This window comes from Chaetodon trifascialis, chromosome 3, assembly GCF_039877785.1.
Source record: "Chaetodon trifascialis isolate fChaTrf1 chromosome 3, fChaTrf1.hap1, whole genome shotgun sequence".
Lineage (NCBI taxonomy): Eukaryota > Metazoa > Chordata > Actinopteri > Chaetodontiformes > Chaetodontidae > Chaetodon > Chaetodon trifascialis.
In genome coordinates, this window is record NC_092058.1 from 31496960 (window position 1) to 31524400 (window position 27441).

General features: G+C 42.1%; 1 protein-coding gene across 1 annotated transcript; it reads left to right on the forward strand.

The window, feature by feature from the left end:
* The first annotated feature begins 94 nt into the window (after positions 1-94).
* cep15 (centrosomal protein 15) lies at positions 95-13721 on the forward strand. The gene is made up of 4 exons (XM_070959303.1): positions 95-189; positions 1348-1471; positions 2279-2347; positions 10518-13721. The coding sequence occupies exons 1-4, from the start codon at positions 137-139 to the stop codon at positions 10692-10694; spliced, it is 423 nt and encodes a 140-aa protein (XP_070815404.1). The 5' UTR covers positions 95-136; the 3' UTR covers positions 10695-13721.
* Positions 13722-27441: the final 13720 nt, after the last annotated feature.

Consider the following 27441-nt stretch of genomic DNA (forward strand, 5'->3'; position numbering starts at 1 on the left):
AAATCGCGCTTTTATTTTGAAGTACAAACCAGCTTCCATTCCAGTTGTACTACGCAATATATATATACATACATATATAATCTGCGTTAGCTTTGTGCTACACTTCGGAGGGACAAGAAAGGAATGTCCGCTAGCCATGTTTACTTCTTTACCTGAAGAAATGGAATTAATAGAGAAACACGAGGAGATGTGAGTGTGTCATCATTAACATGAACTAGTGCTGATCCATTTCAACTGTTAACATTGTCAATGAGTTCTGTGAATCTTCCATAAACCGTAAGGCTCTCGTCCACACAGTTAGCTAGCTTTTGACTTAACATTATTAATTCTTAATTTCACTCGAAGCGCTGTTAAATAAACCGGGGGGTGGACGAGATGAAGGAAAGTCCTTGGTGGGCTAGTTTGGATGAAATTACGAGAAAGATGCAAACAGAAAATCAGAATATATGTCCCTTAATTTATGAAGAAGTTTCAACTAAACTGAAGGTCTGCTGCTACTGAGGCAGTAAATAAAACAACTGTCTGTTCATGTGACGTCATGTGCAAACAACCTTGATGTCAGCTCATAATAAAGGCACGTGCGGCTGTATTCCAGCACCTGTTAATTTACTGAACTTTCGTGAAGTTCTTGTACATTTTACGTGTGTAGGTTTCTTGTTTCATTTCTAATTTCTCCTTTTGTTTTATCGCCTTGTCCCCATATTTCATTATATGTTACTAAACTGCATGAGTGTTTCAGTTTAAGAGTTCACCACTGTTTGACCAGTCAAATATGATTTAGGCTGGGACAAATATTTTATCATCTTCATTAAGGAAACATTCGGAACTATCAAGCTGCAACCAGAGAATGACATTTATGCTCAAAGAAAAAAAAAAAAGAATAAGAAAGAAATCAAAACTGTTGTCAATTAATTGTTTATTGATTGACAAATTGATGAATCGTGTGCTGTTTCTCTGGTAAGTCAGTAGAAACCATGCTGTGTGGTGTTCAGGTTTGTTTGAATGGAAGCTGAGACCCATACACAGTGACTGTGCACCAGATGGTTGAATTTGAAAAAAATGTTTTTGCTAGTGACTTCTTGGCAATCCTACATTTTCCTTCATTACCAATGATTCGATTTTAATTTCTCTGTTTCAACGTTAATGTCGAATTGGACTAGACAAATTTAATTTCATTCCATTTACTCTTTCAGTTTGTACATGAAATGAATATCATTCGTTTATCTAAACAATGGCAGAAGTGCTTGTGCAGTAACAGAAACAGCCTCCAGTCAGCGTAAGAGTGGAATGAGGGGAAGGTTACCTCTGTCCTGACACAGCTGCTTCCTCCACTGTATGTGACGTCAGTTTAGGAAGGAGAGCAGAGCTGCTGGAGGAGATGGAGAGTCGCAGAGAGCAGCTGAAGATCGAGAGGAGACAGCAGGCCACGCAGTCTGAGGCCGCCCGCCAGAGGAACAGCGCACTGCTGCAGGTAGAGGGGCCTGAGGCTTCATGCGCCAGTAGAGCCATGGCCATGGTGTGATGCTGGTTGTGTTGAAGCCCCGACATCAGCTACAGCTTCTATCACATGAAGGTGTGCTGTTTTTCGGTGTTTTAAGTTTGTCTGACACGTGAAGACATTTAAAGACACCATTGGGGCTCTGAGAAAATTTCATTATTTGCCATCAAAATCAGAAATCAGAATTAGAATCAGAAAAAGCTTTATTGCCAAGTACAATTTTACACATACAAGGAATTTGCTATGGTGAGGTTGATGCATGACACATCTATTAAAAAGAAGCTATTAAAAAGGTGAAAAAATAAAACAATATAATTTTTTTTCCCAGAAGCACAGTCTGTTTTTTCCATTTTTACTGACAAAAAAAATCAGTAGATTAACTGAAAATGGCATCATCATTGGCGGCTTCTGTTGAACACATTACACCTCTATTGTTCTTGCTTTGGTGTTTCTGCTTGTAAAATGCAGTTTCAGATTTATCTGCTATTGTGAGTTTGTGTAGGAGTTGCCTCAGATTAAAAGAGAGAAATGGAGGGGGAGTAAGTTACCTGTTTGGGAGTCTTTGAACAACTCATCCAAATGAGTTTTCATGTCATCTTTGGAAGTTAACAATGTAAACTTGCTTTTGCTGTCTGAAAATGGTGGCTGGTTTATTCAGTGCGTTCATAACCTGAAGAAACGTTTAGATAAATGTTGAGGTTAACTGACTAAATGTTAGGCCTTGGAGCTGCATAAAGTTTAAACAGTGTGTGGATCACCACATCAACTCTGTTTCTACAGGATCTACAGAAGATAGAGGATCGTCTCAGTGGAAAACACCTGCCTCGCCCGTATCTACTGGCTCTGGAGGTAACAAGTTGTTGACACCGTGGCTGGGAGAAGGTTCTGAATGTTGCTAGCCTTGTAGTATTGCCCTGTTAAATCCAATAAAGCCCCAAATGCCAAGATATTTGTAGATTTCTTCATAAGAGATATTCAGACCTTACAGACCTACACTGTGTTTTAAATGTAATTGATAATGAGTAAAGTAGTGCTGCTAAACGTTTCCTCTGCCTTTTCTTCTTCTGCTCGCTCACATTCATTCATTCACTTTCTCACTCTCTCAACCACACAGTCGCTACGCACACACATTACACACAGAGTTAATCTTGTGTAACAAGAGCTCGATGGAGGACGTTGCATTTTGGGGGTTCTTTCTTCTCTGTATGTGAATGTTTATTACAAGGAAGAGACAAGCTATGTTTAAGAGAAGCCTGCAAGCAGCAAGACAAAAGACAAATGAACAAGAAAGTTAGGAATCAGAATCAGAGCAACCAGTCATCTCATTCAATTCAATTTCAATTCAGTTTTATTTGTATAGCGCCAAATCACAACAGAAGTTGTCTCAGGACACTTTCCATATAGAGCTGGTACAGACCAAGCTCTTTTATCTACAAAGAAACCAACAATTCCCCCATGAGAAAGCACTTGGCGACAGTGGCGAGGAAAAACTTCCTTTTAACAGGCAGAAACCTCAAGCAGAACCAGACTCTGGGTGGGCGGCCATCTGCCTCGACCGGTTGGGTGAGAGAGGAAGAGCAAGAGAGGGAGAGTGAGACAGACAGACAGACAGACAGACAGACAGACAGACAGACAGACAGACAGACAGACAGACAGAAATGCAGTCAGAGAGAGAGAGAGAGACAGAGACAGAGACAGAGAGACAGACATGCAGTCACAGTAACAGTGACAGTGGATGTAATAACAGCAGTAGCAGTTGCAGTGGATGTCAGGCAGGGCCAAGGCAGGAGATGCAGCTGAAATCCACAATCCAGATTCAGCCACTGTCACTGGCCACTGCCAGTCATCTCATCACGATGAGATGACTGGTTGCTCTGATTCTCTCTGACCAATCAGTGATCTGCAGTGTGTCTAGCTCCACCTTTAATTACCGGTGTGCTAAGTACCTCAGGACAGCGTGGAGTGGTTCTGTTGGTAGCAACCACAACCAATGGCAACATGAAAGTAACTGTTTTAATATGTAACAAAATGAACTGAACAGAACTGACTGCTTCATGGAAACTTGGCTTAAGTGAATGTGGGAGTCTTGGGGGAAAAAAAACAAAAAAACAAAACATTTTATAGCTTTTTGCATTCAATTTTTAAATGAGTCCTGCTAACCTACATACTGCATGGGGAAGTGGTTTTCATTGTAAAGAATGACACTAGAATATATCATTCCTATTCTGTCCTCACTCTTGCGTGTCTGAGCAAAGCTAGACAGATAGCGAGCAAAAACTCAGCCAAACTGTCTTCAGGTGTATGGTTTTTTACTGAAGCTGTTTCTGTAAAACTAAACAATACAGAATAGAATTTACTTTACTTGGAAACAAACAAACAAAGAAATATGTACATAATCAATGTTAACAAGCAGTACTTACGGACAAATCTACTCCAAGGCCAGATGTAAAGAAAAACACTGCACACCACAGGTCGTTTGATTCAGACTAAGCACCTGGAGAAGGGAAACAGAAACTTAAGGAAAACGAAACTTAAAGAAGTCATTAATACCAAAAGTCACCAGTAGGTGGCAACAAGGTGGCAGGAGATCAGCACACTCCCCGCCTGGTATATTTACAAATATACCACCATCCATTAGTTCTTCTGTTCCTCGTCCGGTAAGAGTACAATTAGCTCTGTGACAGGCCTGAGATATGTTTTAGCAACTCCTTGCCTCATGACCTTGACTTCCACTTTCCGTACCTGGTTGTCGGCACTTGGTAAAGTTTTCACTATAAGTCCAACAGGCCATTCGCTGCGTTTGACTTGACCATCCTTGAGCAGGACGATATCGCCTCCTGCACGTTTCGCTTCTTGCCCTGCCATTTTCTTCTCGTTTGCAGCGTTGCGAGGTACTCTTGCTTCCATTTTTTCCAGAAACAGTCTGCAAGACCTTGAACCTGTCCCCATTGCTTTTTATAGAGGTCTTTGAGTTCGAAGTCTCCAGAAGGCGCTGACACAACGCTGGCCTTCTGGGTCAACAGCATTGCAGGTGAGAGAACTTCTGGGTTCTCTGGGTCGGTTGAAACAGGCACCAATGGTCTGGCATTCATTATGGCCATGACTTCAGCCATTAAAGTGGTCAAGACCTCATGTGTGAGGCGAGTGGTTGAGGATTTCAACAGCAGACCATCAAGTATGCGTCGCACGACTCCAATCAACCGTTCCCACACACCACCCATTTGAGATGAATGTGGTGTGTTGAACGTCCAGGTACAGCCTTGATCCTGAAAAAACTCTCTGACCTCTGGGTCGCTGATGTTGATCTTTAGCTCCTCCTCCCCAACGAAATTTGTACCTTGGTCTGACCGCAGGTGTTTCACTGGTCCTCTGATAGACAAGAATCGGCGCAAGGCATTGATAAAGCTGGAGGTAGACATTGACTCCACAACCTCCAGATGCACTTCTCTGGTGCTCAGGCACGTAAACATTACTGCCCATCTTTTAGTTTCAGGACTGTGACCTCTTGCGACAGAATGTGATGTTCCATGGCCCAAACAAGTCCACGCCAATGTGTGTGAAGGGTGGGTCCACTGTGACTCTGTCTGCAGGTAAGTTAGCCATTTTTTGTATTTCCATCCTCCCTCTCAACCTTCTACAAGAAACACACTTATGCACCACGCTGGCAATGAGCCTCTTTGCTTCGACAATCCACAGTCCTGCCGTGCGCAGAGCCCCCTCTGTGAACTGACGGCCCTGGTGAGCTACTTGCTCATGGTAATGTCTGACTAGCAGAACAGCAACGTGGTGACCCGGCTGGGATTATCAGGGAATGTTTCTCCACTTCTAATAGATCAGCTGGCTGCAACCGGCCTCCGATTTGTAGCAACCCCTGCTGGTCCATAAAGGGGTCCAGTTTGTGAAGAGGACTTTGTGAATGAACCTCTTTCTGCTTTGAAAGACTTTCACGCTCCGCTTCCTTCCTTCTGTACACATTGAATGATCACTGTTTTTGCTTGTGAAAGGTCTGCGGACAGCAGACTGTTGTAACAGTGCCAGCCTGTGCACTTTTCTGTGTGAGAAGTCTTGGAGAATGACTTTGCAATGTGAATGAGCATTTTCATCGCTCTCACAAGAGATTTCCAGCTTGAGAAACGTTCAAACCTATGAGACCCCAATGTCTGCTCTGCAACACTGGTGACAAGAGATGTGACCTGGGGACGAATCTCAGTATCCAGCGTTGGTTCCACAAGCCCAAAGAATTCTGTAGGCTCGCACACCTCGAAATCAGCCTGCTTCAGAAAGTCTGGGCCTGAGAGCCATGTGCTGCGCTGAAGGTGAGCTTCCGGAATGCACCTCATCCCTGCTGGATTTTGATCTGTACTGACATGATGCCACTGGTCTGGTGTTGAGGATTTTCTTATCCTGGTCATCCTATTCGCTACATACACATAGAAGCGGCGAGTGCTGTTGTGAATGTATCCCAGGACGATTCTACTATCTGTGTAGAATGTGACTTTGTGTAGATCCATGTCGCTCTCTTCTACAATCAGTTCGGCCAGTTCTACAGCTAAGACAGCTGCGCATAGTTCCAAGCGTGGAACTGTGTGAGCAGAAGATGGTGCTAGCTTAGCCTTGCCCATGATGAAGCCGACATGACACTGGCCATCAATGTCTGTGACCCTGAGGTATGCTATGGCTGCTATAGCCATAGTAGATGCATCTGAAAAAATACAGATCTATCTCTTCTGCGTGCAGGACAGCGACACTGGAACATAGGTTCTGAGGATCTGCAGATGTTCAAGTTCACTGAGTGAATCAATCCACTTCCTCCACTGCACTTCTCTGTCAGCAGGTAGAGGTTCGTCCCATGCTTGCTGCTCCATGGTAAGTTCCCTGTATAATGATTTCCCTTGAATCACGATAGGGGCGACAAACCCGAGGGGATCATACAAACTGTTGACCACAGAAAGAATTCCTCTCCGTGTGAAGGGCTTGTCATCTGAAATGACCTGAAACGTGAAGCTGTCAGTCTGTAAGTTCCAACTTAGCCCAAGGCTTCTCTGCAGTGGCAATGGGTCAACACTCAGGTCTAAGTTCTTCAAGTCGTTGGCTCTTTCCTCAGACGGGAATGCATTCATGACCTGTGGACGGTTGGAGGCTATTTTATGAAGCCTGATATTTGACTCTGCTGTCATATTTCTTGTGTTCTTCAGGAGGTTGATGGCTTCCTCTTCACTGGGCACAGAAGCTAGTCCATCGTCCACATAAAAATTTCGGAAGATGAACTGCTTGGCGTCTGATCCGTGTTCTTCTTCACCTAGTTCAGCTGCTCGTCTCAGCCCATAAATGGCTACGGCTGGTGAAGGGCTGTTGCCAAAAACATGCACCTTCATGCGGAACTCAGCAACTTCACTATTGATGTCGTCATTCTGGAACCAAAAAAACCTGAGATAGTTTCTGTGGTCCTCCTTGACCCGAAAACAGTAAAACATTTGCTCAACATCGACGGTGATTGCGACATGCTCCCGGCGGAAGCACAGCAAAATACCAATCAGCGTGTTGTTAAAACCTGGTCCGCTCAAGAGCACATCATTCAGGGAAATCCCCTCCTGTTGTGCACTTGAATCGAAGACAACCCGAATCTTACCCGGTTTCTGGGGGTGATAAACTCCAAAACTGGGGAGATACCAGACCTCCTCGCCAGGTATCAGAGGTGGGACTGCTTCTGCTTGATCCTTTTCAAACATTCTCTTCATGAAGTCAATGTACTGTTCTCTCATTTCTGTCTTCCTCTGAAGCGTGTGGCGCAGGTTAGCGAGACACTTCAGGGCCTGGTCTCTATTGTTTGGAAGAAACTGCTGTGGCGTTCTGAAAGGCAGTGGTGCCACCCAGTGGTTATCTTCATCAATGTAGACCTCTCTGTGCTTGATTTGTAGGAAGACTGTATCCTCCACTGATAGTGCAGGTTTATCATCTTGTGGAGTTTTTTGAAAAACAGTGTCTCCCAGATTGTCTGTCTTAGTAATGTTGACTGCTTCAGCCAGGCAGAACTGAGATGGTTGTGTTGGACTGTATTTCTCCTTCACACAGATAGCTCTGGTGCATGGCACAAAAAAAGAGGCACGTCCATTCTGTAACACATTTGCTTTGTAGACGTTCACATCTGTTCGGCTGTGGGCTCCTCCCAAACACACCTCACCAACAATCACCCACCCTAAGTACAGGCGCTGCGCGTATGGAATATTGTGTGGGCCATTGCGCTGTTCTCGCACTTAATGCACACTCAGAACGTCCCGCCCTAGCAACAACAAAATAGAAGCACTGGAGTCGGCTGATGGGATTTTGTCAGCAATAGGTGCAAGATGTGGGAAGTACTGAGCAATGTCAGGGGTGGGGATTTCGGATCTATTGTCTGGGATCATATTACACTCAAGAAGAGGAGGTAGTGGTACCTGCACTTTTCCATCAAGAGTTGGTAGCCTTTCTCCCTGCTGTTTCCATTGTGCTTGATCAGGTCTTCAGGGTGTAGCTGGATGGGACTCCACTGATACCAAAGAGATTGAAAAAGTCAGATTCAACCAGCGACCGATTACTTTGGTCATCCAAGACTGCATATAGTCTCTGAGCTTTTTCCTGATGATTTGCAGGATGGATGTGAACCAAACAGATTTTGGAACATGATCTTGGACCAGGAGTATTCCCACAGATTTCCGTACACTTTGACGTGACTTCAAGAAGTGAATCACTTTCTCGCTCCCCGCCATGCTCTTGCTCCTCCTCCTGAGCCTCCTGTGACCAAGGAGCTGGACCTGGATGTAATGCAGAAATGTGTCGATCACTGTTACATTCTTTACACTTCACGGCAATCTTGCAGTCCTTAGCCATATGTCTCGTGGATGCGCAGCACCGGAAACAGATGGACTTTTCCTTTAGGTAAGCTCTCCTTTCATCTAGATGTTTGCCTCTAAATCCACGACATTTTGCTAAAGGATGGGGCTTATTGTGTATTGGACACCGATCATGAGGTTCGTCTGTTGTCTTCCCCGATGTGTTTTGTTGGCCAGCTGCGGGAAGGTAAGACACTTCAGTTTTCCGCACTGAAACAGCTCTCTGACTGTTGTACTTAACAAATTTCTCTGTCTTGAAGCTGCTGGGTGTTGAAAAGGTGAAACTTAAATCATTTCTGATTTTCGCTTGGTTACAGATGAAATCTACAAAGAAACTGAAGGGTGGAAAGGAGACACCATAGTCCTCTTTGTATTTGGAGCCTTGTACAACCCAGCGTTCTTGCAGGCCGTATGGAAGTTTTTCTATGATGGGATTCACACCTCGTGAAGTGTCAAGATAAGCCAAACCAGGCAGGCGGCTGTCTGCCTTTGCTGACTCAACCTCAACAAGTAAGTCTCCCAACTCTGTGTTGGCTGTCTTTGTTAGAGATTCTTGGAAAGTTCTCCAGTTTCTGTAGTAGAGCATGCTCGATGACCTCAGGAGCACCATACGTATCCTCTAATCGCCGCCAGATCGTCCAAACTCCCTCAGCAGGATCGTGGACATGTGCAGATCTAATCCTCATTGCTTGCGAAGCGGACTGTGGACCAAGCCACTTGATCAATAGGTCAAGCTCTTCTCTGGCTGATAGGTCGAGTCCTATCATGACATCCTGGAAGGACGATTTCCAAGCGCAGTAGTTTTCTGGACGGTCGTCAAATTTCAACAGCCCAGAACTGACCATATCTCTTCTAGCGAGGTATTTGGCCAAATCAGACATTAATGGAGCTTTACCTGAATGGTCATGTAGGCTAGCTGCACGAGACCTGGAGGAAGGTGGCTGGTGTGAAAAGTGTCCTCTATGTTTGTCATTGACATCTTCATCTTTGATCTCCAGCTTGGAGATAAGATTCTCTGATTTAGCAGGTGGGACAGCGTTATCTGCCTTTTGTTCAACATGATAGGATGTGATAGGCATTTGCTGCAAGAGGAGATCACGTTGCGTGGGTGGTGTCATGGAGTGAGCCCGAACATACTCACTTGTGCGTTCAATAGCAACCTTGTCTAAATCTTGAAGAGGTTTGAGTTCATTCTCAGCCGCTGCCTCGTAGACTGCTGCTTCGGCTGAGGCAGCTGTGGCGCTCCTCTCTTTCTGCAGCACATACAGACTGGCCTCTAAGTCTGCTTTGCGTTGTGTTGCTTCAGCCAACATTTTCTGTTGCTCAGCCTCCATTCGCGCTTTCTCCCTCATCATTGCCGCCTCCTTCTCAGCGTATGAGACCCGTACACGAGCCGCTTCGGCCTTAGCCCTGGCCTTGGTCGCGGCTGTGCTGGATGAAGATCTGCTTGATCTGAGCAATGGCTTAGAGCTGCAGGCTTCTGACCTGACTTCCAAGCGTTGCTGCGTCTGATCATCCTGTTGTTGACTCATGGCGTAACTGGTTGCTCAGTGTTAATTCCTGTATCTTAGCCCACTGTGTAGTTGTCCTTTTACTATTCTGTCCTCACTCTTGCGTGTCTGAGCAAAGCTAGACAGATAGCGAACAAAAACTCAGTCAAACCGTCTTCAGGTGTATGGTTTTTTACTGAAGCTGTTTCTGTAAAACTGAACAATACAGAATAGAATTTACTTTACTTGGAAACAAACAAACAAAGAAATATGTACATAATCAATGTTAACAAGCAGTACTTACGGACAAATCTACTCCAAGGCCAGATGTGAAGAAAAACACTGCACACCACAGGTCGTTTGATTCAGACTAAGCACATGGAGAAGGGAAACAGAAACTTAAGGAAAACGAAACTTAAATTCAATTTTTTTTCAATTCAATTAAAGAAGTCATTAATACCAAAAGTCACCAGTAGGTGGCAACAAGGTGGCAGGAGATCAGCACATTCCTCTCTGTACTTCACAGGCATTTGACAGTAACACCACAGCAGTCTTCTTTTTCTAGTCCAGATCTCCATTCAGACCTGACTGATGTGACTTCACAGATGTGGTGACTTGGAGTTTTTAACAGAAAGGTTTTATATTGTTCCTCTGTTGTAGACAAGATACTGGGCATCTGTGGAAGAGTCTATCCCAGTCTGGGAGCAATTCCTCCTGGGTAAAGGCCCACATCCGACTGACGGTCCAGGAAAACCACACGGGACAACCAAACAGAAAGCCAGCACAGCTAAAGACCGGGGTCTGCTTCCTCGCCCAAAACCCAAAACTGCTCGATAATCCTGTGAGAATCCTATGGGATGAGAGTTAGCTTCACTATTCACCATGTGACAGAGATGCAGTAAGAAAAAAAGCCAACAGAGCGGGCAGGATGGGACTCACAATAGTCTACATCAGTTTTTATATAAAAAACCCATAGGATTCCCACAGGATTATCGAGCAGTTTTGTGTCACTTAGCACTCTTGCTGGGTGATGCATTAAATCATATTAATGCATATGCATTAATATGATTTAATGCATCACCCAGCAAGAGTGCTAAGTGACACAAATCAAGCACACTAAAGATGTGGTGAGACCAAGAGGTGCACACTGTGTTTGGCAAAATGCTCACAATGGATCTTCCAGTGGTGACCTCTACATTGTGTCAGACCTCTCTGCTGTTTTTGTCAATTTCTGGCACAGTTGTAACTGTAGAGCCTCGTGTCTCAGCTCAAAATGTTTGAAAACTCTGTGGAAAACAGTGGGACAGAGAGCCTGAGAGGACTGGTTACAGTGGGTCAGAGAGCCCGAGAGGACTGGTTACAGTGGGACAGAGGCTGAGAGGACTGGTCACAGTGGGACAGAGGCTGAGAGGACTGGTTACAGTTAATAGTGCACCAATCTGGATTTTTGGGCTGATGACTGATCACAGGAGCAGTATCAGCTGATGTCAATGACCAATCATGTGGTCTATTTGAAGCCCTCTTTATCGAGTAGCTTCATTTATTTATTTGTTTATTTTTATTTTTATATTAGACTTAGCTACTGGGGGCCAGATGGAGATTTCCTCTTTGGAACAGGAACCACGCAGGACGTCTTCCACAGCACTGGGACTCTCTATATTAAGTATTAAAATGAGGAGATGAGAAAGTGTCATGAATTGACAATTCTTTCTTTATTGACAGGCTACATGTGCAACATATTCCACTCTCTTCCCCAGAACTTAAACCATAGCAGCCTACTCTTTTTAGCTTAGATCTTAACAAATATAGCCTTCCTGTGGAATTAAATCAATAAAAAATTCTAAAATGAAAATGACAATAACAGCTAAATGTGCACAACTCACAAAGTTAGAACAATAAATTATATATATTGAGGCAACAAAACTCAAAACACAAGGACTTTAAATAATATAAAAACTGCAACAAAAAAGGCTATAGCCAGAATATTGTTTCAAGTCGGTCAGCCCTCAATTTTTGTCTGGATTTAACAGACTACGCAATGAAGTGCACAGCACAGAGGGGAGAGGGGATAGAGATCAGTATGATTCATGTCTCTAAATGCTCACTTCTCAAGCATCAATGTCGTATTTCTCTTTCTAAACATAAGCATCTCTGCATGTGTGGCAGCCAACTTGTTCCTCTTCTCTGCTACAGTACTTCCTGCTGCGTTGAAAAAACGCTTGCTAACCACACTTGTGCACGGCACACAGAGGCAGGCTCCGATAGAAAGAGGTTCACCTGTGATGATGTTGGGTTGCCGATGGCACCATGTTCCCCATCTACATCTAAGAATTCAGCATACATGACAATCGGCGGGCAATTGATCAGAGCACTCTTAGTTATAGTTGAAAAGATTCAGATTCAGGATCAGTTTTAGTGGCCAAGTATGTGTGCAAGTACAAGGAATTTGACTCCAGTTTACACATTGTGCAAAATAATGAAAAAACATCATTTGAAAACAATGGTGAGGCAATAAAAAATACAATGAAATTTGCAATGTGAGTTATTAGTGACAGTGAGTGGTGAATGCACATGTTAAAAACTGCATTAATAGATGAGAAATGGTCAGTCACTGGATGTTCTGTTGTCAGAGGGTTAGTGACACTGCATGATGGCTAACTGTGTAACAGCCTGTGGGAAGAAACTTTGTCTGGTTGGTTTGGCATTCAGTGATCTGGAGCACCTACCAGAGGGTAAAATGTGAGACATGTTGTAGTTTTATTGAACAACAGAAATGGAATAGGAAATGTTAACATTGACGACACATATCAACAACAAATCTACAACTTGAGTGCAAATACAGACAGAAACCTAAGGGAAATAAAGAACAGGGCAAGGACATGACATTAATTCTCAGATGTCCATCAACCAACCAAATGACCAATTGTCTATGGCTACAAAACAGTGTCAGAAATGCTGCCAAAATGAAGCAGTTTCATTTTTGTCCAACTTTTCTTGACAAATGACATTGTTTAATTCTGTCATCACTTTTACAATATCACCAACAACACAGACAGTGGTGCTGGCCTAAGAGTCCTCAGGCATAAGCAGAATTTTTTCATGACTGTAATGAAACGGACACCATCGATGTTTACAAACACCCCTCAATACATTTTTGTCTCCCAACCCTAAGTGGGAGACAGAGGTGGACTAGTTTTCATGGGACGGGGAGACTGAGAGGACTAGCTATAATATGACCTGAGAAGACTGGCGTCTCTGCTTACAGAGAGAACCAGACCGACACTTGTTTCATATGAAAGGATCCAACATCTCACCTGTATATATGGTATTAAAAGGGCAGTCCACTAAATCTTCTCTCATCTAATATTTTAACCAGAGGTTAACTGATTAATTGGTTTGGCCAATTGGTGCCAGCAGGACATTTGACAAACTATCCTTATTGGCATAACTTGGTTATGCAGCCTCTACTAGTCACATGGGTACATACATCACGGTTTTGCATGAATGGCAAGGTAGTGTCATTGTGTACCTGAGATAATTTACATTTAAATGAAAGTTAACTTTACATGACAGCTTCATTCATAATTGGGAGTATGATAAGGTTGTTGGTTATAGTTTGACGTGAACACATTTGACTGAAACTAACTACTGCTATGTGGAAAGCATGCTGTCTCTGTTTTGCTAGCATCATGCTGGTTACTTGTAATGGTATCTGTAAACATGATTTGATCTGTAACATTCTACAACCTGCCAGTTTACGTGAATGCAGCTATGAGACAGTGTATCATCTCCATAACAATGACTTTTCATTTCAGTGTTGTTAATAGTGTAAATCTTGACCAAAATAAAGTGTTTTTGGAAATTAAATGGACTTTCCCCCTTTTTTCATAGGAAAGCGTACAGCCAATGTTGGCCCATAACATAACAGATGAAACAATAATTACTCATTTTAAGTAAGTACAAACAAATTATTTAGGGAAATATTTTGTTGATGATTAGCCTCTCATGGTCTTAAAATATATTTGGCATAGTTGTTTAAACTGATTGATGAGTGCAGCTGATTGTGTTTCTTACTGTATCATGAATTTCCCACCCACTTTCATTTTTCATGCACTTGAATGATAATTTTCTTAATCAAAGCTACAGCTGCTGTGCCATGTGTGTAAATGCAATCAAAAGATGGCCTTATTGTTTCAGCTGCTGTGCAGTGTTTCACTGTTTCAGTGTGTTTCTGTTAATGTTTAACAAGCTCAAAGGAAAGAATCTGACTCACAGCCAGCTGTGGACAACAAACAGAACAGCAGTACAATCAGTGACATCTGAATGAAATCATTGTAAGATTCAGACACCAACGTGTTTCAGACCTGCATGAGTTGTGTTGCAACTGTGTTGACTGAAGCCGTGCAAACTTTTCTGTGAGATTGCTAGGCTGTCTTGCATGCACTGCTCTTTTGAGGTCTATCAGATTTCCGATCGCATTTACGTCGGGGGACAGTGAGGGCCACGGCAAAACCTTCAGCTTTTGCCTCTTTTGGTAGTCCATTGTGGATTATGAGGAGTGTTTGGGATCATTGTCCTGTTGTAGAAACCATCCTCTTTCTTGTTCAGCTTTTTTACAGGCAGTGTGATGCTGGATTGCAGAATTTGCTTGTATTTGATTCAATCCATTCTTCAATTCAATTCAATTCAGTTTTATTTGTATAGCGTCAAATCACAGCAGAAGTTGTCTCAGGACACTTTCCATACAGAGCTGGTACAGGCCGAGCTCTTTTCTTCCCTCTACCAGTGACTTGTCCCTGTGCCACTGGCTGCAACACCAGACCAAAGCCTGATTGATCAACCACCATGCTTAATAGATGGAAAGGTGTTCTTTTTGTGAAATTCTGCACCCTTTTTTCTCCAAACCTACTGTTGCTTATTGTGGCCAAAAAGTTCAGTCCACAGGACTTATTTTCATTTTTTCCTTTTCTTAGTTTCCATTGCAAACTTCTGACACTGAATTTTGTGGTAAGGATGCAGGAAAAGTTTTCTTCCGATGACTCTTCTATGAAGATCATATTTGTGCAGGTGTTGCTGCACAGTAGAACAGTGCACCATCACTCCACAGCACTAAATTTTCCAAAACTTTCTTTGCAGTCAAATGAGGAGTTTGATTTGTGTTTCTAGCAATCCTATGACCAGTTCTCTCAGAAACCTTTCTTGGTCTTCAACACCTCAGCTTGACCTGCAGTGTTCCTGTTAACTGCCATTTCTCGACTACCTTATGAACTGGGGAAACAACTACCCGAAAACGCTGTACTGTCTTCTTTTAACCTTCTCCTGCTTTGTGAGCATCAATTATTGTAATTTTCAGAGTGCTAAGCAGCTGCTTAGAGGAGCCCATGGCTACTGATTGTTGGTTTTGAGGTTTGAGGAGTGTGAGTATTTATAAAGTTTTGAAATTTGAAATCAACTTTCCTTAGGATGACTGTGATCAAGCTACAGACCTAACAAGCTAATTAAGGTCTGAGAATTTCATCAAAGTTACCTGAGAGCTCAATTCTCTTGGGGTGCCCAAACTTTTGTATGGCGCTCCTTTCCCTCTGTTCACTCTAAAATTGTACAAAACAAAAATAATACACTAATGTTGAAGAGAATGTCTCATATTTCACTTGTGCTCACTTGGCTATTCACAATGACATACATTTTGCCCAGGCATGCTCCTTTTTTGTGCAACTGTATGTATGTACAGTATGTATGCATTGATACATTGATCTCAACATACTTCTCCTACAGAGCAGACGCTTCTCCTGCTTTGATTGAAAAGAGATTAGATTGAAACTAGATTGAAATGCTGCATCAAATAGCAGCCTCTATACATGCTGCTTAAAATGGACAGAGTTTTATACACAGGATTACTTATACACAGCTGTGGAGCATCCTAGCACAGATTTTGCTGACACACTGCCCTGGACATGTACTGACGCCACTGGATCAGCTGTTGAGGCTCCCAAACTAGCCCTCCCTGATGACACTTGTTGCACAGCACAGGTGCCAGACTGAGAGCATCCATTCCATCCAGGTCTTGGTCTCTCATCGTCTGCCACAAAGGCAAATCCAGCAAGAAATTAAATAAGAGGGCACCAACGGTCACTCCACCACTTGAACTCTCGCTGCAAAACAGGTTCAAACCACTGACTCTGAATGACGAAAGATGTGATGATAATCACTAATGTAGAGGCCAGGGAAACTTAGCATACCCTGAGCGGTAAGCTAGCCAAAACCGAAGAAATAGACCCACGACCACTGCGAGGCCCAAGGCCAGGATAATGCTAACTCCCCATCTGACATGCTTTTTTTTCAGTTTCAGATCTTGCTTTTTCAGTTTCAGATCTTGCTTTTTCAGTTTCAGACTTTTGACCCTGGATCTAACGTGGGGGGCGTGGCATTAACTGAGAGGGGAGTGGAATCATGACATCTGATTAACTATCTTGATGGTTGATAAAATGTAATGATGAGCACTAATAATTCTGCTTTGAGCTCTAGGGCAAGATATTTAAGTGATGGAAATTCATCCAGGTCAATGTCACTACACACAAACTCATCAGAAAAAAATGGCTGCAATGCTTCCTCCTTTCCTGCTTTGTCTGGCTGACAGTATAATTTGGAGAACAAGCCTCTATTAGTGTAGCTACACCATTAGTACTGTTTAGCCAGGTCTCAACTAAGAATATAAAATGCTAATTCTTTTCAGTTATCAGATCATTAATCAAAAGGATTTGCCAACGATCCAACATTAAAAAGAGCTTGTTTCAGCTGTCAGGATTCTGACAGGAGAGGAGACTGACTGTGGTTTAGCATTGACAGATTACTGAGATGGTACCAGATGGTCTGTGATTGCTACGATGTGTTTGACCATGCCACCAGCTGTTTAAGATCATTGGTATGTTTCGGGAAGGGGCATGGCGTCTGTCTCATTTCTGATGGACATCTGAGTGATGATGTCTGTGATTTCTCTTGTTTAATAGTTCACCAGTTTGAGCTTCAGTGTGGCAGCTTTCACTAACTCCTTGACAGGTAATTGTTATGGAGGCTGGGTCCCTGGAGAATGTGATGAAAAATAAATGATATAAAGAATAAACATAAATGATATGAATACATGTTTGGACTAACAGTTGATCAGTTTCTCCAGTAGGAGGCAAAAGTCTTTTTTCAGGACCTCAGAGCCAGTTTTCTTTTGCAGAATGTCAAAAGATTCAACACGAATGATAATGTTCCAATCACTTGGATGTGCAGAGAGGATGCCTGGCAGCAGCTCTGTCTGACAGATGTGTCATTCTATGGAGCTAAATCAGGGTCAAATGTTTGTACTTGAAAATAAAATTTGAAACTGAAATTTCAAGTTTTGATCTTGAATTTTGAAAAATACACCAACTTATTCAAAATAAAAATGAATGTATAAAACGTTTTTTCAGGTTAAACATAATTATGATCAACTCTGGTAATTCTTTTGAATAAATCATTTTTTTACATTTTCAAATCTTTTTTTCAGTTTCAGATCTTTCTTTTTCAGTTTCAGATCTTGCAGGCTTTTATACAAGGCTACAGGTATAGAAAACATGACATATAACATCAGTTGTAATTCACTGCTATTTATAATACTTGCCCACAGAAACAAGTGAAATTATCTAAACAATGTCTCATTACAGGTGGTCAGGGAAAAAGAAAACTGGTCATGGTTCCTCCAGACTCTGAAAAGCCATCCACCTGTCAGCCCCTGCATCTTTGGATACTCATTCTCTAGTAGTCTGAAGAACTAAAAGAGCAGCAACACAGGGACCAGTTGATGTCTACATGCTTGTAGAAAAGCCTAACAGTAGAAAAGCCTAACCCTATCATAAAGTGGTATGTTTTAAATATAGACATTTGGGTGGAGTTCTTAACTAAGGCAAGGCAAGTTTATTTTTATAGACCCTCAACCAGTATCAACCAGGACTGACAGACGTGCAATAGATGTTGTATATAGACAAGAAAACATGTTCTTAATGTGTATTACTTCTTCATGGCTCATTTCCCAGGACATGGTGAGATGTCTTTTTCCAAGTCCTGCCTGGGCAAGTTCCATCTCCTCAGATGAGGTTGGGGTCATCTCTGAATTAATATTTAACAGGTATGCATAGAAACTAAAAGCCTTCCAGGTTTTTTTAGATGTGGTGGCACAGGTCTTTTGACTTGGCATCTTTCGCTTTCCAAGATAAGTTCTTCTTGCGAAAAACCCAGGAAAAGATCTGCATGATAAAAAATAATAATTGTTCAAACCATGATCATAAATGCTCATATAACATTAAGTAGTGAAATGACCTTAAAATTAACATGCAAGATAAAATTCATATCTATAACCTGGCCATCTCCTGATCTACGGATGAGGATTCCTGCTTTCGTTCCTGCTCTTGCTGTCCCTGTGTGAGGTTCTGTGTGAGCATATTTAAAAGTCTTTGTGCAGCTGCAACTGCCGGGTTATCGTTGACACTGTGGAAAACACAGAATGTAACAATACACATGAATACATTAAATGGCGAAAGCTCAAACTTTTCCACCGCAGGCTACTACAGTCTTTTTCAGCACCCCATGCATTCCTGCAGCCACAAAACAACAGCACCTTTATTCAAATTAACAGTATTATCTGTGTTTTTCACGCAGTGCATAGGCTAACGTTACTATCTACCTATTGCGCTGGCAGCTACTCGATGCTAACGTTAGCTCTATGCTTAACCTCCAGCTATGACAATTCACCACTTAAAAGATGTCAGAAACATTGTACAGTATGTTGTTACAAAATGACCTCATTTTGATATTTATCACGATTTTCCAACCTTTCTTTTCTCACCTGTGTGCTGGGTCCAGCAGGTGAGCCAGCAGGTGAGCCAGCAGGTCCGGACGCCATTGCCAGCAGACACTACGAGGCATTCACAGTGCTACGTGGAAATCGGACATTTCAGAACTTACAGTGTGGGCGTCTGTGCACAATCTGATGTGATTTTGATGCTCCCGTGTTTCAGTATTACAGTGACCTATTTCTGACCATCACTGTGTGCTTTTTGATTAAGACTAATGTTAACAAAGACTAAAAGGGAAATTCTGGTTCAAAGACAGTTCATTGATGACATGGCTGAAGAAGAGTTCTGTAATATTATGAGATCATTTGAGTCACACAGCTATGACTGCTCTTTAAATGACATGGCTGAACATTTCAACAATACCATGTCATTTGCTTTAAATGCTGTTGCAGACGGACAGAATCTTCCCATGGTTAAACAATAGCAGTGCGAGGCATTTAGAGGAAGAGAATTTGTCGAGCAGCTGACAGAAAATGGAGGAATACTGGGCTCACAGTGACTGTAATATATATAAAGAAGCCATGACTGTATATAACAAAGCAATATGTCTGGAAAGAAAGGATTATTTTTTCCAAGATTATTACAGAGTACTAGGAACTCTAGAATATTATTCTCCACTACTGACCAGCTACGCAGCACCACCCCCACCCATCCACACATCTCTACATCAATCTGTGAAGAACAAGAACTGTTCATCACTAACAAAATAACCTCAATCAGAGGCAGCATTGCTGCTGATGTAAACACAGATTAGCTCAATAAACCCTGTAAAAACATGGAACCATGAGAAAATTCACCTGTACTAGCTCTGGCAGTACCTGAGGTGTTGACTGTACAAAGAGAGAAGCGGAAACTCACAAGCTCACAAATATGATCAGTTTAGATCACTCCCAGAGCTTTTCTACAAAAGAACATTTTGTTGTTGCTTCTAAAGATCTCAGTTAATCCCTGTTATGGTGTTTGTATGGAATGCAAAATGTTGATATTGTGACTGCAATTTTGTGGGAGCAGTTACATCACACAGAATAACCTAATATTGTTTCCATACAGATTTTATGTGTTTATGTTTGCAGTGTTGTGTCAGAACCACAAGAGGGAGCCAGTGTCACAGATAAATGTCCTGTCTCTAGTGAAGACCACAATAAACTGCACTTTTTGCACAGCACTTTTATTTTGTGTCCACAAACCTCAGAGTCTGCTGGAATCTTTATTTTCAGACAATTAGGGCTCAGCTAGTAGGCTGATGATCAGACAGATTTGCTATTTTGTTTTCACTTCTATTGATTGTATGTTTGAATTGTGATGTGAGCAGAGGTGATTCAGAGTTCTGCAACATCATTACACTTTCATTATCCACCAGATAATAGCAGACCATAGCAGTTTCAAAAACTAGTGGCAGAAAATGGCATTGAGGAAATATGTTTTGAGTCATTGTAATAGGAATCAAGATATTTTCTGTTATTGGTGTATTTGACAATTTGGTAAAATATCTGCAAAATTACCAAACCGATGTTTAAATCAGAGAGATCTGTTTTTGCTCATTACTGTGGCAAATGGTTTTGCTTTATCATTTTGAAGATCAGAAATTTGTCAATTTCAGAAGAGAGACAGAGGAGAAAAGAAGCTTAATTGTTCCACTGTTTTTAGTGGGGGTTATTAAGGAGGAAACCCCGGGTGAACACGGGGAGAACATGCAAACAAGCAGCAGGCACTGAAGGCATGGTGGAGGACACGCCACTAGCGCCCACAGCGGGATTCGATTACAAGAAGACATTAAACTCTGATGCATTTAAAAAGTTTACCTTTTTTGTTGGAACTAGCTATCTAGTTAGCTATCTTGCTATCTGTCTGTCTAAAAAAATAAGGTCTTGAGATAAATATAACTTCCGTATCAAATTCAGGTACTGCACTGGTATATTCTTCAGGATGTGCTCCTCCAGCTGTATGAGCTGCATTCTGATATGTTTTCCAAGGCTTTGGTTTTGTCAGCTGCTGTTTGCAAAATGAGACTGCTGAATATGACTGCTTCCACTTATGGGGGCCACAGCAGGTCACAAAAACAACACATCCCACATTTTATCTGGTTGATATAATCAGAGTTGCGTGAGGATGTAAAGAACAGAGACATTGCTGCAACAACAGAGGTGTAAAAAAACATAAAAAAAAAACTCAGCACCTGCTTCTCCACTGCCAGGGTGGATGAAGACCCCCCACCTCCTTACTTTTACCGCTTCTCTTTACGTCACCAGAGATGGCACCTCCTCCCTCTCTTTAACCCCTAATTGTCGGTGATCAGACCTGCAGCCGATTGACGCGGAGTGGCGGCTTGACAAACGCAATCATCCGGACAGCCTTAGTTGAAGTGGCTGGTGGTTGGCAGCTGCCCAAGCTCCTCAGCTGGGGCCCTTGCACTGCAGGCCCTCGGGGTTAAACTAGCCACCGGCCACCACTGACTGGACCAGTCTGGACTGATAGGGGCTGGGTGGTGGGGTGCTGGTTTAGTGAAGGGGCAGGATAGGGGGCAAGTGCTGTAAGGTCAAGGCCACGAAGATGAGAGGAAGATGGGGGTGGGGAGATATTAGCACTGTGTGTCCAATCATGAGTGACAGGATCGGTTGGTGGGGGGGTGAGAGCGGGGATGATGAAGATGTCATGTAGCAAATTATCTAAAAGGGTTTTGAAGAGCACGATCTGGAGCCCTTCCAAATGACTAGCCCTGCATTATGTATTCTAATGGCTGAAGCCCCAGGGTGCTGGAGCCCAAGTCGCCGCTGTTGTCAGTGACCAGACCTTGTGCAGTCATTGACAACAACAGTGACCCCTCAGACAGCAGCCTGGTTCTCCTCCAGCCCTGCTCCTTCTCTGGTGGCATGGCGTGACTCTGGAGCTGTACAATTATGCAATGTGGTTTGGCTATTGAGAGCCCACTGAGAGCCCTGGCAGATAATTGGCTGAGCCCAAAGCCGCACAAATGGTTAGGTGTCGACGCCAGTTGACTGGATGATGGGTAATTGCATGCTGCATTTCATTCAGTGATATGCTGTGGGTGTAGCAGGGGCAAGTGAAGAGGAGGGAAAGAATGGAGGAGGGAAAATATTTTGGCGTGCTGCTTTTCTGCAGCCTATTATTTCACACTTTGACTCTGTTGCATTTGTTTGGATCTCAAGGCTGGAGAAATCACAGATTTGTATCAACTGCTGATGCGATTTAAATTGCAAATTACATCATTTTATTGTTGAAGAGTTCTTTTTTTTTTATTTTCTCTCTCAGTTTCTGAATTTCCTTTTCACGGGGCAATCAGGGTGTCTGTTGAATGTCGTGCGTGGTGGCACTGTTTGAGGCTTCCCTCTGACCCTGTTCGAGCTCGTAAGTCCCAAGTCTCTCCTTTGATCATGGCACGTCACCTCTACTTAAGAGCCAAAGCTGCCAGCTCTTTGTCTTTTCCTTCACAGAGGCCTTGATTGTTGTCATGTTGTCTCACATTAAATAGAAGGCTTCATGCTGTACACTAAGAGGAAGCAACACTGGCCTTAAGGTAGCCTGGCCCAGCTCCTCGTTGACTGCACAGGCAGAAGTATAACATTTCCTCTTTAACAGCCTCACTTTACTCTTGTCACTGTAATCACAAACCTCTTGGCTCTCATAACTCCTTCCAACAGGATTTTTTTCAAATTTTGTGTACTTAAACAGAACCAGCTTTCTGGAGCTGGAGCTAATGTGAAATTCTTCCCCTACTAGACTTGAATATACTTGAGCTGTATTATTGCTCTTACAGAGTAGCCCAGTGGGGGATTGTGCTTGCTGAATTCCACTTCAGTGACTGTATCGATTGTGCTTCCACAGATGTCTTTCTGCCGTTGCCCAGTAGTCAGAAGTCAGAATGTGCAGTGCTATTCATATTGACTGATGGATTAAGTGGGCAGCTGAAAGGACACGTATGAATTTTGTGTTTGTGTACTTGCGCCTTTTGTTGATATTGATTCTGCCTGGGCATGGATCCATGCATGGCACCAGCGTGTAGTGCTTGATTCCTTTATCACACTCTAATCAGTTTACTATCACACACACACACACCAGTCAAAGCAAACACTTAAATTGTGATAGTTTCTTACTTAGGAAAAAGCACACGGGTAATCACTCTGTCTGTTTGGATTTTTCTGCATCTTTCTGTGTCCCTGTTCAAAAAGTGTTTAAATGTAATTCAAGTGTATATTCTTATTTTAGAGCTCTAAATGGTTAAGGAGAGATCAGTGACCAGTAGCCCTACCACTGGGTAAGTTGTCACATTGTATTTTTGAACTCATGAACATGTAGAGGCTTCCCACACTCATTATTGCAGTTACAAATTTGATTTATTTAGATGCATTTTCAGCAGTGTGTATAGGAAACTACTTAAAATACATGTATTTTCATTTAAATTTGAAATATAATATTACTAATACTAGGGATTATGAGGAATTAGTGAGAGGTAGTGATGATGATGATGATGATGATGATGATGATGATGATGATGCTCACAGCTGGTTTTCCAGCTTTGGGTCAGTCAGTCTTGAGCAGGACAGAGTCTTTGCAAGAGCCTTTTTAAAAAGAACTGCTCACAGTAATAGATTGTTGCTTTGCAGCTCAGTGATTTGTGTTGTGTGTCGTCAGGCACATCAGCTGGCTCCACAGAGTAAATATGTTCAGTTCCTTTTGTTTATTTTGCCTGTTCTGAAACATCTTCATACTCGGATGTCATAGCAGGCTTTTGTTCTTGCAGAGTTGGAAAATGCAGTGTTACCTTTTTCCAGTTGCATTTGCCACAGCTTTAATTTCTTTAATTTCACTTCAAATGATTTCGCATTTGAAAGCAGGGAGCTGAGAAGCTGGCTGGAGTTTGAGGTTCAGCTCTGAGAGGTGCTTGGTAATGTCCACCATGAGAGGCCAAATCACACAAACACTTGGTATCACTGAGTTTTCACGACAGGTTTTCCTTCATCTGTATGAATTAATTCAGACAAAGTGACACTGGAATGATCTTACTTTGTCTGATGCTAGCAGCTCTGTAGCAGGAACAGGGCATTCCTTCACAAATTCTCCTTCCAAATGAGGTTTCAGCTTCCTAGCTATTTGTTTGCTCACCATAAAACTTCCCTGCAAATACTCTGTCAGAATGTGGTCTTGTGAAAGTTGCTTGTTGGCCACCCAAACTCCACTGAAGAAGTTTATCTAAGTGCATTTGTCCTTGTAGCTCACTGAATTTTGCATGTTGGTTTGCCCTTTTCCTTTTTTCCTCTTTCTAAATCAACCTATGTTTATGACGGTGGGTAAGTTCATTTTAGCCAGGGTCTTGTCTCACACAGATTTTTAATCCCTGAGTTTTACAAGACAGCTAAGAGCCTGTGTTCAGAAGAAAAGCTGGAGTTTGTAACAAACTGCCAGTCACATAGGAAAATGATCCAGAGTGGACATTTTGCAAGAGATTAGACAGTTCAAAAATCTACACTTCGATCACATTTTAGAAACATAGAACCTCACGTTTAATTGTCTGAAGTTTAACAAATGAGTTGTATGACTTAGTCACTAGCATTATTTAAACATGCAGTCTCAAAGAAAAAAACAACAACATGTTTTTACTGTTATTTATAGATTTATTTTACAGGGAATGCTCATCCTGTAGTGGTCGCAGCTTGTTGAGTTATAGAGTTCTGTTAAATCTGAGGGGTCTTTTAATTGTGTGAGCTCACAGAGTGGTACATCATTAACACTGTGGCCTTAAGTGAAGGAGGAGAGGACGTTTCCCTGCAGGGCCAGGTCAGGTCAAAGGGATTAGCCATGGCACCGGACATCCCCAAATCAACTGATCCTCCCTCACAATGACACACAGCTTTAATACCACTAGAAAAGAGCTGAGTGCAGTCAGAGCGTGATGGAGAAAGTGGCTCGTTGGTTTGCAGCAGCAGAGTATCTAATTAATTTGCTTGTATTAACTGAACAAAGACATACATTTTTCAAGAGATTGTGTTATGCACTGATTTGTCTACATTTAATGCATCTGGTTTGTTTGGGGGTTTTTTTGTTGGTTTGTTTTTTGTTTTTACTGATAAATGAGACAGTATTAGTTTTTCATTTTGCTGTGGTGTCCGGTAGCATATCCAAAAGTAGTTACTGATTTTGTGATTGTACCCAGGTATACACAAGATTGTCTCCCAGTTCCAAAATGACTGCCCCAGCCAGTGCCATGCACCTCTGACATGGTAGCTATGATTTCATATTTAATGCATATGCATTATTTCCTGAGCTTCATATTGTGTTTTCTACAGTGTTTCCACTGCAGATCATGTCAGAACAAGGCTTCTCCATCTCCACCTCAGAAAATGTGCATGTGTCATTTGAAGATGCTTGCATGGCTGTTCAATTTTGTGCTCTACCTGATTTTGAAATGTACTGCTTACAGCATGACACATCAAAACAGCCAATACATGTTTTAAGTAAAAACTAATTAAAATGGGTCAGTAGGGTCCATAAATAAAAACAACTAAAAAAAAAATGGATCAAAATGACTAAAACAGGAAGACGATGGCTCTGCTATGGATAGCCATAAAGGCCTTCTCAGTGTATATCTACAGAGAGGGTTTTTACATCCTTCTTTAGAGAAGCAGAATTCCCTCTCTAAATGTGCAAATACAGTCCTGCAAAATTGCTAAGGCTGCTATATTAAATGTATTCTGTAGAAAACACTACATAAATCCTTTCATCTATAAATGACTATTCACAAAAAATACTGTAAATGAAATGTGATAAAATGCATAGTTGGTATTGAATTCTATCATAAATGTACAAACAAATAGCCAAATTTAAGAATACAATTTGTTGTTTCCTGTCGTTGTTGTGTTCTGATGATGACTTGTCAGTTTTCAAAGTATTAGGAAGTAGGAAAGATTCCTCTTTTGTGTCATATTTTTAATGCTGGCTACCTTTTAATGATCATAAATAAGAATGATGATGTTAAATGTGTGTCACACTGCAACTAATGACTCTCTTTTCATTACTGTTCAATTATTGTACTGTCATTTTTTTCCAATTGATCAATTAATTATGTTGTGTATAAAAAAAATATATAAAAAAAAGAAAAGAAAAGAAAAGAAAATCAGTAGTTTCCAAGAGTCGAGGTGATGTCATTCAATCTGCCTGTTTTGTTTGGTGCAAAACCCGAAGATAATCAAGGGAAGAAAATGCTTGACATTGGTGCTTAATCAATGACAGAACAAATTAATTGATTGTCAAAACTGTTGACAAATTTTTTCATTTCAAGTCAGGTCACTTTTAGCATGCAGTTTAAACCTTGTGTTAATGTGTTGTGGACCAAACATTGTTTTAGAGGATCTTCCAACATGACAAGAATAAGTGAAATGTGGCAGCAGTGAATATTTGAAAGATTTTGGAACTTTTGTGCGTATAAAATGGGTCAAACATAGATTAAAAAATATATATCTGTGCCTCACTGTCAGCTCTCTTAAGTTTGTTTAGAAACAGCAAAACCTGATGTGGTCAGGCCTGCATCACCCACCTCCTCCACCACCTGCAAGAGATGGAGGTTCCCCCTCTGCTCCTCCCCTGGAGGTAAAGACCAGATAGACAGATGGATGGATGGATGGATGGATGGATGGATGGATGGATGGATGGATGGATGGAGGTCAGAGAGTGGTGTCTGACAACAGATAAGCGATGAGAGCTCCCTCCCTGCTCAGTTCCCAGCAGCCCACCACTTCCCCTCCCAGCCACAAAGCACCCCCGCCCAGCCCACCATGCCCTTGACATGCCAAGGCAGGCAGGCAGGCACATCTCAGGCACAAGCTGCTCTCTGCTGTCTTTAAGACATTCTGATTAGGTTTTGGTGAAGAGGGGCTTGGGGTTGACTTTGTAAAAGAATCTAAATGAGGTGCGAGTGAATGCCGTGGTTGTTCCATTTTAATCTGTGTGTTCGGCTGCTTCTTGAGTGGCTCATTTCCATGCATCACGCCCAGGATTCCTCAGTGCTGAGCCCCAGCACATTTGGGGCTTTCTGGTTATGTTTTTAAGCTAAATCAGGGTCAATGGCAGCATTTTCTTCAGTAAACACTTTGTCAAACTTGCTCTTAAGAAATGTAGCATACATGTGTTTTTAAACATAACATCTCAGCATTTCTAAATTCAATTGCAGCTTGTTCCATCCTCCATCCTTTCAGCAGCTTCTCATTTCAAGCAGGAATAGAGCCAAAGAGTGATGAGAAGCCACTGCTCATTAACCCCTCAGTACTTTACAATGAATCCTGGGGGCTCATTGTGCGGAAGGGCCAGTGTTTCCCTAACGAGGTGCGGAGGGGGCTTCCCTAACATCAGGCCAGTCCAAGCAGAATATTATCCCAGTGTTAAGTTTTCAGTCTGCTGCTTGGCAGAACAATAAGCAAATACAATGAAACTGCTGGAGAAAGAGTTCAACTTAATGTTTTCTTCTTTTTTATCATTATTAGCACTTCTTACAAAGTGCAAATCTAAAAATGGATCGATCATGTATGAAGACAAGCATTGGACAATCTGAAACTATGCTAAAAAAACAATTCAACAGAATTGGAGCTTTAACAAGGAGAATCAGGACATTCCACCTCAAACAGAAAATTGCAGGGGTGTTCTGCTCAGTGTTTTCTCAGAAATGTTTTCTCTCAGTTCAAATTCACAATCTGTGAATG